The following is a 14722-nucleotide window of genomic DNA, read 5'->3' as shown; positions in this document are numbered from 1 at the left end:
TACAAAGAAGAAAGACCTTTTATATCCAAAGCTTTTCATTAGAAGAGTGTAGCTGGCAAGCCCTATGAGAGACTTACTCCAATTTGCTACTGAAGAATATGTCTGCCTCTATCCAACACACATATTTCTATAGGATTCAGTTTAAAAACTCTTAGTGGACATGAGTATTAGAAAATTTTATAGAGTGGGAATTTGAGGAGCAGGGTTTATGGGGATGTGCATGGTAGTGAAATTGTAGAGCATTGGGTATTGATTTTTGAGGGATTCTCTCAAAGACATAGTCTGTTGCCAGCTGTCTACCTAAAACAGTTGACTTGACTAAAGGCATTTCTCTTCAGTGTCAATGCAGCAACCTATAGCTATTTCCATTAAGTCTTTCCTCTAATTGTCTTCACTTTAAAACCAGCTGCAGAATAATCTTTAGCAATTTGTCTTCATGCAGGGAGGCAGCAGTAATAAAGCATGCCAAGAACAGATTTCAGGACTTCTTAGAAGAATCTGTGAAATCAATGAAGAGGCATTGCAGGAGCAAAATTGGCTTTGATGGGAAAGATGGGTAAAGTTTTGGTGATGGCTGGTCCCTCCTCTCCCACCAGTTTGAAAGTACAGCGTTGTGCCACCAAAAGCAAACCCATCTCAAGTCTCTGGGGAGGAGAGCCTGAAGTGGAAATCAGTCACAACCTTATATAATGGAAGAAAAGGTCAAAAGATCTGGACCAGGAGAGGGGGGAAAAAAAAAAAAAAAAAAGGATATTTGGGATTTTCAGAAAATTCAGGCCTGCGCAGGACTAGGCAGCAGAAGCTCTTGGTATCAGAACCTGAGCTCTGGTGACCCTGATTTCTCAGAAAATCCCATTTTGGTAACTCACCTTCCTTTTTTAAACCTTGTCTCTCAGACATACTAATTCTGAATGGGCTTGGGGTGGCTCTTGAAACCAGCTGAAGAAGGGTTACCATGCTGAAAGCCTGTGTCTCTAACTGAAGACGTGAGTCTCAGTTCCTGTGGCTTCCTTTTCAAAGACTCGGTCTAACACATCCTAAATTAACTCACCAGGCAACAGAGTATGAAATCGGACATGACCGATCGATCCTTGGGCATTGATTCAAAGCGAAACTAATGGAATGTAAAGAAAATGTAAGAATCTATTGTGCTGTAAAGGCTGCCTATTTAGCCATTTTACAAAATAAAATGTCATTTGGGAGCTGGGTGGAGGTGTAATGTTTGAAGAACCGACTAAAACAATGCGTAGAGACATTGCAAACTACTGCTGTACAGATTGAGCCTTGAGGGAATGGCTTTGTTAGATGCCACTGACTAAAATAATTGCATGATAATTTTGGCTAGAGGCACCATCCTATCATCTGATGATTTTCAAACCATGCACGGATAGTTTAGGCTGAGTGATCCGGCTACAAAGATCCGAGAAGTCTGCTCAGCCTACCACGTCTATGTTTTGGCTCTTGGGAGAAAAAAAACCATGTCCTAGCACTGTCGAAGGAAGGTCTCTGAGCTACAGTAATCAGCAGCACTTCATGCTCCTCTGCAATGCTCTAAGACAGACTAACCAAGGGATTTCTCCTAAGGTAAGTGGCAGAAAAATAATTCTTACCAAGACAGTATGAAGCAGACAGGTCCCTGTCAGACTTGAAGCAATGCAAATTAAATCCAGGAGTATTTGCATCTTAGCGTTTAACTTTCTGTGACCAGAAATTTAAGATTTAACTCTGCTTTTTCAAATCACAGGCCTGGCATAAATTGAGTATAGAAGTAATTTGAATAGTGGCAAATAATCAAATGAAATTTAAAATAAAGAAGTAAAAAACCAGGAAATAAAGAAACTTCTTCCAAGAGAAATAGTGGATTTCCACCTGGTTCTAACTGATTATTTGCATGCTTTTTTGTTGTTTGAAATAACTATATAAAAATATTTGGACAGGCACAAAGCTAGTCAGTATAATGAGAAATGTCTTGGGTATGTACTATATCTGTACTAAAACCGGTATATACAAGAATACTAGAATTTGTAGTCTACTAGTAGGCAGGAAATAATTATATTATTGGTATTTGAGATTACTCTCTTACAGTAAACTGCAATTACTCTGTTACACAGAATTCAAATAAGACCAGGGAAGGGAAAGATGGAAAAATTGGAAGCACATTGCTATGACAAGGTTGTAAATTAGTTTGGGCTGATTTCTTAGAAACTCTGGCTTTTGTGGCTCTAGACTAACTTCTTGACCTTATACACAACATTCATCATGTCAATATTTATACTGTGGTTCTGTCAGTGTGGGTTTGAGGGCAAGTGTCTTAGAGAGTGAATCAAACCACTCCTACAATTACCCTCCCCTATCGGCTGTTATAAAGGAAAGCTGAGGTTAGAATTGTTTAGATACTGGTAGAAACTTAAGAAACAAGCACCTGTAGAGCCAGTGACATGTTTATACTCCTGTTCTTCTTATACTCCTGTTCTTGTCTTGTCTTATCCCATATAGTTATATGCACTTTCTGTAACAAAATGGGTAGTGATAATTCCTCCTACTAAAGGAATGCTAGCATTTAATCTCTGGGATTAAAACATGTCTTTTTTTCCCTTTCATTCCTGCATTTATGTTTTTCCATCTCACTTGGGTTGGGTTTTTTTTGTTGTTGGAGTCTGTCAATTTCAGCGAGGGACCAGCCATTTGCAAAGCAGCTAATATGCCCAAAGCTCCTTTGGTTAACTCGTGTGCTGCCATCAGAAGTGGCACAAAGCAATCAGTGAGTGTCACCCACTTGTACTTGGTGTCTTGAGTGCTCTGGGTTTGGGATCTTGCTCTAAGTAAACCTCTACTTCTCACTTTACTGAAGGTGAACTATTCCGCATCAGCACTTCCAAGCTTGGAAAATCAGGTTCAGCATTGTTAGCATGAGATGTAATGTTTTCCAGCAAACATTTCAACATATGAACATTTTTGCACTCATCCAACCTGCGACATTGCAACAATTTGATATCTGCTTTGAGTAAAATCCATGGGAAGTCGGAAGAAAGATCTCACATTGATCTTTAAAAATGAGGAAAAGACTACGATAGTTATTGCTGACTTCCTTTTTTCATGTATCTTGTTTCAGTGATACACATGGGAGGAAAGGAGTGAGCAAAGAAGATGCTCCAGGTGCATCAGAGCACCTAAGAAGTTGTTTGACTAGCTAGGTTTCCTCAGCCAGTTCCCTGTGTCAAAAGGGAAGTTCATTGTGAAAATTCAAATCCCAGCTATGTTAATAATAAAGACTGTAGGATGCCTGTGCAGAGAATGACTGCACTGTTGGTTACAACTGAAAATCTTTACTCTCAGTGTGGTTAAACACATCCCTCAGGCAAAATTGTATGTCATGGGATGATATCATAAACCTTAATCAAGATATATTGATATATGATATGGTGATATCACCCAGCTGTACTGTCAGTTAAAATGGTGCAAGATTTTGGGTGCTGCAACCAGCCACTCTCAGAGAAAGCTTAGAAAGTGCATTTCACTAATGGTTTAGTGGAATCTGTGTACTTGAAAGTACAGTAACAGAAAAAATCAAGTGAAAACCCTAAGGTAGATATGATCCCACTTGCTTCAATATTTTATTACCATGTTAGCAGAAAATATTCTAGGGACACAATACTGAATGTGCAGTGTATTCATAAATAAACAGACAAATACCTTACATTTCAATTCCCCACATTACCTGAAACTCCTGAATAGTTTCTAGAGAAGCAGCTTGGAAATCAAGCATCTGGCAGCAGCATCTGGCAGCAGAAGGTGGATCAAAGAGATTCTAGTAATGTGGTAGTTAAAAAGATCATCTTACACTCACAGCTAAAAACGTGCACAACACTCCGTTGTGTAATCCCTGATTTATTTATCCCATATGTTAAAATTTACAATTAAGTCAAAGTCTTGGTGATTCAGTAAGACTTTAAATGCATAAAATTACAACTATTAATCCTAGAAGCACTCTTACTTTATAATATCATCCTAGAACTGAGACTATACATGTACAGCTATATGTAAATTAGCTATGTATTTGTAATTTTAGGAATCCAAGCAAGAAACCTGTGGATTGTTACCCTGGTAGAGGGGAAAATATTGGATAGATGGCACTAATAATCCTACCACCTTGGGGTACAGAATGAAACAGTTTTCTCTCACAGTTCTAGGATACTTCTCAAAACTTTTTCAATTTATCAAAGCCATGAACATTATACATAATGGCAAAACTATGGCAAAGCCATAGTGGAATGGCGTGGGTGTAGAATTAAATTGCAGCTGGTAAAGGGTTTGCAAAGTGAGAAAAACTGTCTTCTTTCATAGTGGGAAGAAAATAGTGTAAAACTGTAGGCGGATACAAAGTACTGTGGTTTACAGCTGAAATCAATCTCTTTTATGCTTAGAATAATCTCATGTTTGCATTTTTCACCGGTAATCATGAAGTCTGCATTCAGTTAAAGACCTGGTAAGTAGCAAATAATGATGAACTTCTAAGAAGTTCATCACCCTGCTCTGAAAAGAATGTATGTGAAAGGTGGTTATTTTAGCAAAACAAAACAAATCAAAACAAAAAACAAACCAAACAAAAAACAAACAAAAAAAACCCCCAAAACCAAGAAACAACCCCAACACCCAAAACCAACCACTAAAGAGGGCCATTTCTAAAGGAAATCCAGTATTGTATTAAAAGTAAATTTTTTTTTTTTTTTTTTTGCATTCAGAGATGAACTTGTGACCATGGGGGACTGGAACCTGTTGGGCAGCATCCTTGAAGAAGTGCACATCCACTCCACCATAGTTGGCAAAATCTGGCTCACAATCCTGTTCATATTCCGGATGCTGGTGCTGGGAGTGGCTGCCGAAGATGTCTGGGATGATGAGCAGTCTGAGTTCATCTGCAACACAGAGCAACCCGGCTGCAGCAATATCTGTTATGACAAGGCCTTCCCCATCTCTTTGATCAGATACTGGGTACTGCAGATCATATTTGTCTCTTCTCCATCGCTAGTTTACATGGGCCATGCACTCTACAGGTTAAGGGCTCTCGAGAAAGAGCGACAGAAGAAGAAAGCCCACCTGCGGGCACAGCTAGAAGACCTGGAGCCCATGCCTGAAGAACACAGGAAAGTGGAGAGAGAACTGCGTAAGCTAGAGGAACAGAAGAAAGTGAATAAGGCACCCCTGAGAGGGTCCCTGCTGCGCACCTATGTCCTACATATCCTGACCCGGTCCGTGGTTGAAGTGGGCTTTATGATAGGTCAGTATCTTTTATATGGGTTTCACATGCCCCCCCTTTATAAATGCACTCGCCCCCCTTGCCCTAACACAGTGGATTGTTTTGTGTCCCGACCCACAGAGAAGACCATCTTTATGGTCTTCATGAACAGCATTGCTGCTGTCTCTCTGTTCCTCAACCTCCTAGAAATCGCCCACCTGGGCCTCAAGAAGATCAAGAAGAACCTCTACTGGAGGTCTCTGCAACCGGCGGGCCCCACCGAGGAGGAGGCCAGCCTCTACAACTCCAAGAAGAGCTCCGTGATGCCGCCGGCCTGCCCGGCCAGTGACGCCTCTCCGCCGCGCCCCGCCACAGCCCCGCCGCCACCCGGCGCTCCCGCCACTGCCGCTTCCGCGGGGCCACCTGGGGTGCCACCGGGCCGCCAGCACCGCGGAGAGCTCCGCGGCGCGCCGCCGCCCCGCCGCCGGCACAGCGCGGGGCAGCACCACGGACAGCAGCCGCCGCCTCCGCCCTCGTCCAGCAGCGACGAGGCGCCGCGGGCCCCCACTGCGGCGGCGGCAGCCAGCCGGGCGCCCCGCAGGCACAGCCGGGGCAGCGGCTGCCGCGACCGCGATGAGGAGCGCGGAGAGTCCCCGGACAGCGGGCACTGCCCGGGCACCCGCAACTCCAGCTTCCTCTCCCGCGTCCTCACCGGGAGCCTGGCGGGCAGCGACAACGAGAGCGCCGCCTCCCGCGGCAGCCCCGGCCCCGGCTCGGGCTCCGGCTCCGAGGGGAAGCGCCGAGAGGAGGACAGCCCGCCCAGCAGCCCTCCGCCGGCCGCCGCCATGGGCCGCCGCGTGTCGATGGCAAGTAGAGCCCTGCGGCCCCTGGGGAAGCCCGCGGGAGGGGGCGGCGGCGGATCCCGGGCCGGGGCGGGCGCCCCCGGCTGCCTGTTCGGGCCCCGGGGTGGAGGGGGCGAGCCGGGGGGCAGGGAGGCTGGGGCAGCCCTTCCGACACCACCCTAACGCCTCGCACCCTCCCAGATAAACCCGAGCTCCCGCACTTTCTGTCCCCTTCTACCGTGAGAGCAAAAACATCACTAAGAAGTGATTGAGTCCTGAGGACCATTAAGTCACCGAACCTGAGCTTCTTTATACTCACTACATCATCCCAATCAAATTCTGAGGACTGTGCCAGGGGAAACTTGTTCAGCTCCACTGACACCGTGAGAAAGAGGATCCTTGATTGCGTTGAGTGGTTAGAAGCAGAAGGCACTCTTACACATTGCTTATCAAAAAACTGTTCACTGGTTCCAGTTTTCATGGAGTTACAGTTTATGGAATATATAGCTAGCATAAGCCATGTTAAATTGTCACTTTAGATGCAATTTAATCACTTTTCATGCCAATATCTCTAATACAGTGAGAGGGCTTAGAGTCCAATCTGTCTGATCTGCTGGTTTTTGATACTCAGCTGAGAAGGCTCTTCAAAAAGGTGAAGTGCAAAAGGTTATTCAAGCAAGACAGAATTCCAGTAGCACCCTGCCGAGAACTCACAGAAGTTGCCTGGCAGCTTTTACTCTTTAATGACAACGATGGTATCTTCCAGGGGAGTTCTTGCAGAGAAATAGAGGCTGTTTGCAAAGCAATGTCATTACTCTTGAAACTAACACTCTTCTGGCATGCTGCCTTTGGGGATCATAATGCGTGGGACTGCTACTAGCATTTTAAAATGAGACTCATGTGGGTATGCTACCTGTTTGCTACCTGCTTACAGCACATGATATTTTAAAGTAAAGGTGCTTCTCTATACAATAGAGTTAAGATTTTGGCAAATGCACTTTACTTCTAGCATTGCTATGACATTTAATGAATAACAATTTCAATACACAAATATGCTGGTGCATCACAACAATATTGATTTTGGACATTAAGACATTCATATCCGTCTGGTCTGTACTTCCCAAATTCTACATTTCATTTTGGTTGTAAAGGGCACTCAGCATTGGTTTGATTTGTTTTAATTTGACTTCCAGGAGACAATCATCATGTATTAATATTCAGATAAAAGAAAATATGTATGATGAGATTTATCTGCATGAAAGGAGCATTCAAAAATTAGTGATTCTATCTAAAAAAAAAAAAAAAAAAAGAACTTAAAAGGAATTGTATTGAAAAGGTTCCAACTGAAGCACACAGAAATTATTATCTACTGCCATGCCTGGTCAATAGTGACTTGCAACAGTAATGCAGAGAAAGAACAAACACTTTTTAACATGACAATGAATCCACATGCACAAACATTTTCTGAACAGACAAAATGCAGTCTGTTCTAACCTGCATTGTACTAGTCTAAGCTGGATAGCCAAATGGAGCAAAATTGCAGTGGAATTAATGCTGTTCTTCAATTTGCTTTGATAACTTGCCCGAACTACCGTTTTTAGTTCCTTACTGGTTTGAATGTTTTCTCTTTCCCTTCTTCCATATCATTCTGCCAGAACTTGTTTGTAGCATTCCTTGCATTAGCTCAATGAGAATAGAGTATCAAATCAACATTAAAAATATCACTTTTTATACCTCAACAACAATTCTAGCAACCTCCAAGCAAACACATACCCACACACTGTGCTAAGATAGCAGTACAACTGCAACTGCCCACAATCACCACAGCTTTCCTAGCTGAAAGAAAATCTTAAAGCTACATAAATTCAATCTGTCTGATACTGCACGAGTCTGAATACAGGTCAACCACATCCTGTGAATCATGGCATTGAAAGCACTGAACAGATCTAATAGTACAGTTATGGATACTTGACTGTCAGACATTGCTGAAATCTTTTTGAGCAATATTATCAATTGCATTTCCACCAAACATGAGTCTTTAACAGATAAAGAAATATTTTTTAGGGACAACTAGATGTTCTAAAAGTTACCTCTCATAAAGAATTGCAACCTCTTGATCAAACCATGAAGACTAGGTTGTGGATAGTAGTTGGCCAGGTCATGATCAAGAGATTTTTTCTAAGGAAGTACAAAACTGCATCCCTCAGAGAGAACAGGAACTTCTTAGGACTTCCTCTTTGGAGGAAGGGTTACTTTGGACCCTTAAGAGAGAATGCATTCAGTCCTTCACTGTAAACCCTCATGAACAGCTCAATAGGATATTGAATACAAAATGCACATTTGGCATGGGGATACCTCACCTTTTCAGACTTCAGAGCAGCTGCATATACAACAGAAGAAATGCCGTTTCCATTGTTAGGATTTGTACAGACCAACCATATTGGCCACAATGCAAACTAACAAAGCTATTTAAAACTTCCTCATCTGAAATTGGTGGAGGTGAAGAGCCATTTCTTCATTTCATGTTCAGCTGTGGCATAGAACCTTGAAAAAAATATTTATGCTCCAACAGTTTAGTTTTACACCCAAACCACTCACTCTTCATACTCTATTCAGTTTCTTGGTCATTGCATTGTCCAAAGTTATCCGTTATTCAGATCGAGAAGGCAAAATGAAAGAGGCAGAAATCTTGAAAAATGTATTAGGCTAAAGGCTTCTCAAGAGACTCTGTTCCATTGGGAAATACACCTTTTCCTTGAGCCACTGCTGGTCAAACTTTACATCTGTTAGGTTCTGAGGACAGACCACCAAAACTGGACCTTTATTGCATCAGGGAAAACACATGGCACAGCACAGGAGGAGAGAATCACTGCATGGCATGAGCATAATTTCCAACTCATTTCAGTCCACCTAAACACAATGACTAGAGTATCACTGACAATACTGGTGAGCTTATCTCAACTTGATGGAGACCTGGGATAAACAACGTTACAAAACTCTACACTGATAGGGGAATTTAGCATCTGTGTACAGCTGAAAACAGGCTATCTGCAAGCCTCCAAACCCTTGGTACTGAGGAATGCAGTCAGCATGCTTTGAAGTGACAGCAAACGATCTGCTCACTGATAACTGTCTTTAGATTAATCATTTCCAAGGCTCACTTAGAGTATGCATCTTAGAGAATATATGGTATCTTATCTTCTAAGAGATATTGCGGGCACACACATATTTCTGCCCTAAGTTTTGCATCTGTCTCCACATTTTAGCTTTTATTTAAGGGGAGATACAGCTATGGAGCAAAAAGGCACCTTTTGCATGGTTCTAGGCTGCCAGCCTCCCTTAGGCAAGCAGGCCTTAAATGGCTGCTTTTCACACACGCATCACTGAAAAGAGCTGCTCTGAATTTAGTACAACTAGAATCACAAATGACAACTGGGAGTTGGATTCACAAAGGTCTGTAGGAATTATGCTGCTGTCAATAGGTTTCTGCACACAAATGACATAATGAGAAAAAAACCTCCATAGTTTGCACCAGTCAGGCCCTTGACTGGTGCATAATACATTTCTAAGTCTGATAATATTAATAGGCAGTCAAAGGTCAGTATATAACTAGTACAGATACAATCTGTGCTCTCTTGAAAATAGGCAGGGCCAGGAATTACAGCCTGTAATAGGCATCTAGCTCTTGGAGCATTGCGTTAAGGGGGATTGTCTCATTGCATTATATGTGCAAGACTGTGTGAAGCCATTGGGACCACTGAATAGCTCTTTTTCTCTCTGGGGAGATAAAAATAAGATATCTGAGCACTCCAACTTAACAATTAGAGAGGGAGAGAGCAAAGACACCCTTTGCCAGAATCAAGCAGTATTCCTCCTCTGCCATTTTCTACAAATCAAAAGAACGATTGCAGAACACCAGAATACTCAGCTGAGCATGGCCACAGCCTGGCATTGCATCTTCAGAGTGTTACAGTGTCATCAGAATTTGACAGCTGAAAGCAGGAGGCTGTGTAATATTTCATTGCTAGCTGCAATTGAAGTCTTTTGTTAGCTGTGTCTCCCCCACCTTTCTAATGCAGAGGACTTCAGCTGCATGCTACCTGAGCATGTCTAGCACCAGTTCTCTTTGGCCTCTTATAATAGTTTTCTAAAGAATTTTAAGGCGTGCTCTAAAATCTATGAGATCTAGTCGGGTTAATTGGGATTGGGAGTATTTACACGAGACTGGTATCTCTTCTTATTAAGGCACCATCTTTCAGATGGCTTGGAACCAGGTTATCACATTTTCACCCTACTCCTAAACCTGCATTGAGAGAACTATTGTGCCAGTCCTCTCGCTAGAGTACCAATGACATACCAATAAGATGCAGAGACTTGACATTATCTTCATTGAGCCAACACAATTTCTTGGAATCACAAAATAAAATTGGAAATCATTAGAAGATTTATGATATTCTTAACAATATTTTAGCTGTACCACTCTCCTGGGAAACCAAAATCACAAGATCAAGATTTTCAGAAAGAATTAGTGCATTTTAGGCACTCAACTTCAGATTTTTTTATATTTTTTTTTCAAGGGGTGCTGAGTTTTCCTCACCCTCAATCCTCTCTTTATTCTCCAGCCCACCATCTCCTCCAGAGAGCCCAGTGCTTTCAGTGTCATTTCTTTAAATCTGTATTTTTGCCTACAAAGTAAACAATGTATCTTTAAAAGCAAAAGATATCCTTACTCATGGTGAATGAGTGGGATAAAGCTGATAATGAAGCAGCTGGTAAAGCTGATACCCTCAGCTCACAGAATTGGACTGAGATGGGGCTTCTGATTTTATTCATTTGCAGAAAAGAAAGTCTCTGGGGCTGAAATCCTGGCTCTGCCAAATTTGGGGAAATACTACGATCCACTGGGTCCGTTTTGCCTTACTGCATTGCTCTTTTATTCCTCTGTGGTGTTCAGCTCTTTTTCTACTTCTCAATTCTCCATTCAGCTTGGAGCCTTTTACCCAGTGGGAGAATACTCCACAGTGAGCAGGATACAAAAAAGAGAACTGCTATTCAGCCTGAATGCTTGCAGTCTTCTCCAGAACAAGGCATGTTTACTTACCCTTTCAGAAACACTTGAGGAAAAAATACCCACTCATTTAACTAGCTGCTCACCCGCTTTCGCTCTTGGGGCTGGGAACAGTTTGATAAGAGTGAATGTACAGTGAAATAACAACCCTCATAACTGTGAAGGAGTTATTTAAACAGCTGAGCTTCACCTGTAGGAAAATCTACAGTTGTGGTAAGGGACTGGTAAAACCCTGTGTTCCTCTAGAATGTCTGAGAATCCTTGAAGGTATTAATGTTTACACCTGCTGGTAACTACTGCTGGTTTTGTACAGTTTTATTCTGCAAACACTTCTTTATACACATATATATGTATACATATATATGTATATTCCACACTAGTTGTATTTTATTCTGCTCTGGAGCACTCAGGAGAAGCTCATGGTGATGACAGCCAGTGTATGAATTATCCTGCAAAAGCTAGATGGTCACCCCAAGGTAGCCATTTGCCAGTTGCACAAACAGATAAACTTTGAGGGTCAGCAGCAGTTGACAACCAATGAACCCTCTGAGGATTTGTGCAGCAACGAATACATAAGCTGGATTTTAGAAAGTGGAAATCACTTAATTGAATCCATCTTTGTATGGTTTTAAAGCAATCAAAAATATGCAAAACCCCTTTATGTGTAAAACAAGGGCTCTAAGGATGTGTCCACTGTTATCAAACAAGTTACTGCAAGGAATGATGTGTTGATTTTGGTTCCCTTCTGCCCACCCTCTCCTTACCACTGAACAAAGCCTGACAAGGTAAGTATGTTGTCAGCTAAACACGAGATTCCCACCTTCCCAACTATGTATGTGTTGGGGATAATTACAATGATAACATTTCTTTTTCTCCTTTAAGCCAACTCAGCTTCATGTTTTCTTTCTCTTGTTATCTTTCAGAGCATGCTCCTAGAACTATCGTCTATCATGAAAAAGTAATGACATTCTAAGGAGAAGAAATAAAGAAAGGGATTGAGCGCAAACTGCCTTCAGCAGAGAGATAAAAAACAGGTTATTTGTTGCTCTGTTCCCTTCTCCTGCCCCTATAATGTTAAATTCATAATACAGTTTCAGAAAACAACCACTTTATTCCTTCATTTTGCACCAATCCCAGCCATACCATACTCTAATTGCTGGTGTTAATGGGTATCTCATGCCACGACTCAAGATTTTTCTCATGTAGACTGAGCCAGATCTGGCCAGTGTGTGCTACCACTGCAGAAATAGCCTTGTCTCTTTGGGAGAACATTTTGGGATGTACAACTTGTTGTGCATGATAGTAGTGTTCATATCAGAAACCAGCCTGATGCATAGACCTTCAAGGTAGTGGAAGACCCAAAGCACTTACAAGAAAGGGTTAGTTTGATTTGAAAGTAACCTGGAGGGCAGCGTGGCCTCTATCTCCTCAGGCTTCAGCAGCTGATGAATAAAAGATGGAAGAAACACTCAAGGAATCTAAAGGGACCGAGAATTTGAGAGAGAGAAAAAACAAGCTGAAGAATATGTTGCTGCTCGCCTGTGTGTGCTAATGCAGTCGTCAAGCTCTGATGGAGACTTTCCATGCTAATGTGGCCTCATCATAGCTAATACTCTCTGCTTCAAAATTGAAACTAAGTAAAATTGGACAATTTATTTTAATTGCAAAATATCTGTGCTTTTCAGTTTGCTGTTCAAGAAGATCTGCAAGCTATGACCTCAGGGTCATGAAAATCTTATTCCCTTCACTGTCTCATTAGCTCATACAGAGGAACTGAAAGACAAGCAAAGCCCAAAAGACCTCATTTTCAGTTTGCCAGGACAGACTAGCTCTGGAGGGTTGGATTTCTGGGCTGTATGCGGCCCAAGAAAGCAATCTTTCCACTTGTGTTTTCAGAAAATAAAGCACTTTGACTGTCCCTGACCCTATTTCTGGCCACATGCTTTTGGCTGCTTGTATTTGTCAAGCTTATCATAGCTTACATTTGCCATCACCTCAACAGCAAGTGATGCTTGGAACAAGCTCTTTTGCTATGCCAGATTCCCTAAGCACAAAAATCCTCTTTGACTTGGCATCTCTAAAGCAAGGCTAGCAGAAAGAGGGAAAAAGAGTCAAGCATAAAGATTGCATGAGATTACAGTGTTTTTCTTCTGGTGCACATGATTTACATTTATATTCTGCCTCACTATAAACTCACTGACAGTTTGCCTGTGCATTTGTTTAGTATTTTAAGGCAAAAAAAAAAAAAAAAGGGAAATACTTCAGATGGTGGCCATTAAGCACCAGCAACAACCGATCAGGGATGGAGAAACAGCTTTGCTAAAGTACATTCTCTACTGCCAGGCTATGTGTAGTTGTGGTGGATGCTACATCTTCTGACAGATTTGAGGGGGTGAGAAGCTTTCTTCATATATGCTCAACAGGAAGATTCGGAAAACTAGGTGGCTCTGGAAAGTAACATGTTTCAGTTTTGGAACTGAAAAATCGCAGGCAACTTTCACTATGGCAGATGGAGGAGCACACAATTCGCATCCTGAAGGATGGTGGCCCAGGGCATGCGATCTAGGGTTTCCTTTCTTGTCATAAAAAAGCCTGGGGACCTCCCTCTAGCAGCTTGGCCTCTTCCCTGCTCCCCACAGCAGCACACCAGCAAATGTGTGGGCCAGGGTTGGACAACTGGTCATGCCACTCCCCCCTTCCCAGCTCTCCTCCTGCTGGGCTGTTGAGCAGGTTCTCAGGTAGCATCCAACCCAAGGAGCGAGGTGGCTTCCATGTGTTTGGGAGTCACACAGAGCAAATACCCCCTGCTAGAGCCCGCACCTGGCTTGTGACAATAGCTCCTAAGGCTGTTCTAATTTCTTTCCTTTCTGCATCTTCTGCAGTATAAGCGACGCCAACGGTCCACAGAACAAGTTCTTAATTCGGAGAGGAACTCTACCATATTTGGCTTACACTCAGAGATTTTCAGCTGTATTTTGCTTCTACAGAAACCTCTCAATTTCTCTCAGGTTTTCTGTAAAGGGGAAACACACCTCAACCTCTCCCCTTGCCTCACAACATGTACAGAGGCACTTTAGAAGACCAAAACAAAGACTTAGCAGAATTGCCTTAAGTTGAGCACTAGGGGAGTGGGTACAAATACAGCTTATTTGATCTTCCAAAACAACTTATTTCATCTTTGCAATGAAATACCCTCAACTGTTCCTGCAGCGGATCAAAGATAACTGGATCCCTGGATCAAAGGTGACTAGTGAATTAGCAATGGGATCACGTGAGTGGAGGCCTCTTCATCAGTCCAGAGATTCACCAGGCCGTATCAACCCCATCCAACCTACCCTCCCAAATCTCATCTCCAACCTTTGCATTAACCGAGCACTGCAACATCAATTTCAGAGTCAAGAAGAGTCGATTTACAATACATAATGATATGTCTTTATTTCATCAACAGAAATGGTGTCTAGACAAAATTCAGTTAACACTAGCAATTCAAATGAATGAAAAGGGTTTTTTTTCATTTTTGTTTTTTTGCACAATACTGTATTTACAATGAGTAAATGACATTTTAAATTCATTAGT

The 14722-nt window shown here is 42.3% G+C and overlaps 1 protein-coding gene across 1 annotated transcript; it reads left to right on the top strand.

Annotated features, from left to right (window-relative positions):
• The first annotated feature begins 117 nt into the window (after positions 1-117).
• Positions 118-13419, top strand: GJA10 (gap junction protein alpha 10). Its single transcript, XM_030490362.1, has 3 exons — positions 118-1135; positions 4743-6102; positions 12070-13419. Exons 2-3 carry the CDS (start codon positions 4759-4761, stop codon positions 12106-12108), a joined length of 1383 nt encoding a protein of 460 aa, XP_030346222.1. The 5' UTR covers positions 118-1135; positions 4743-4758; the 3' UTR covers positions 12109-13419.
• The last annotated feature ends 1303 nt before the right edge of the window (positions 13420-14722 follow it).

This window comes from Strigops habroptila, chromosome 6, assembly GCF_004027225.2.
Source record: "Strigops habroptila isolate Jane chromosome 6, bStrHab1.2.pri, whole genome shotgun sequence".
NCBI classification, from domain to species: Eukaryota; Metazoa; Chordata; class Aves; order Psittaciformes; family Psittacidae; genus Strigops; species Strigops habroptila.
Note: the sequence above shows the minus strand (reverse complement) of the source record. Positions and strands in the feature narration are given on the sequence as shown.

Bases quoted from the DNA above. Each gene is read 5' to 3' on its own strand.
- GJA10 (XM_030490362.1), top strand. From the start codon at position 4,759: ATGGGGGACTGGAACCTGTTGGGCAGCATCCTTGAAGAAGTGCACATC. The intron at 6,103-12,069 runs GCAAGTAGAGCC...GTTATCTTTCAG, and splicing joins TGGGCCGCCGCGTGTCGATG to AGCATGCTCCTAGAACTATC.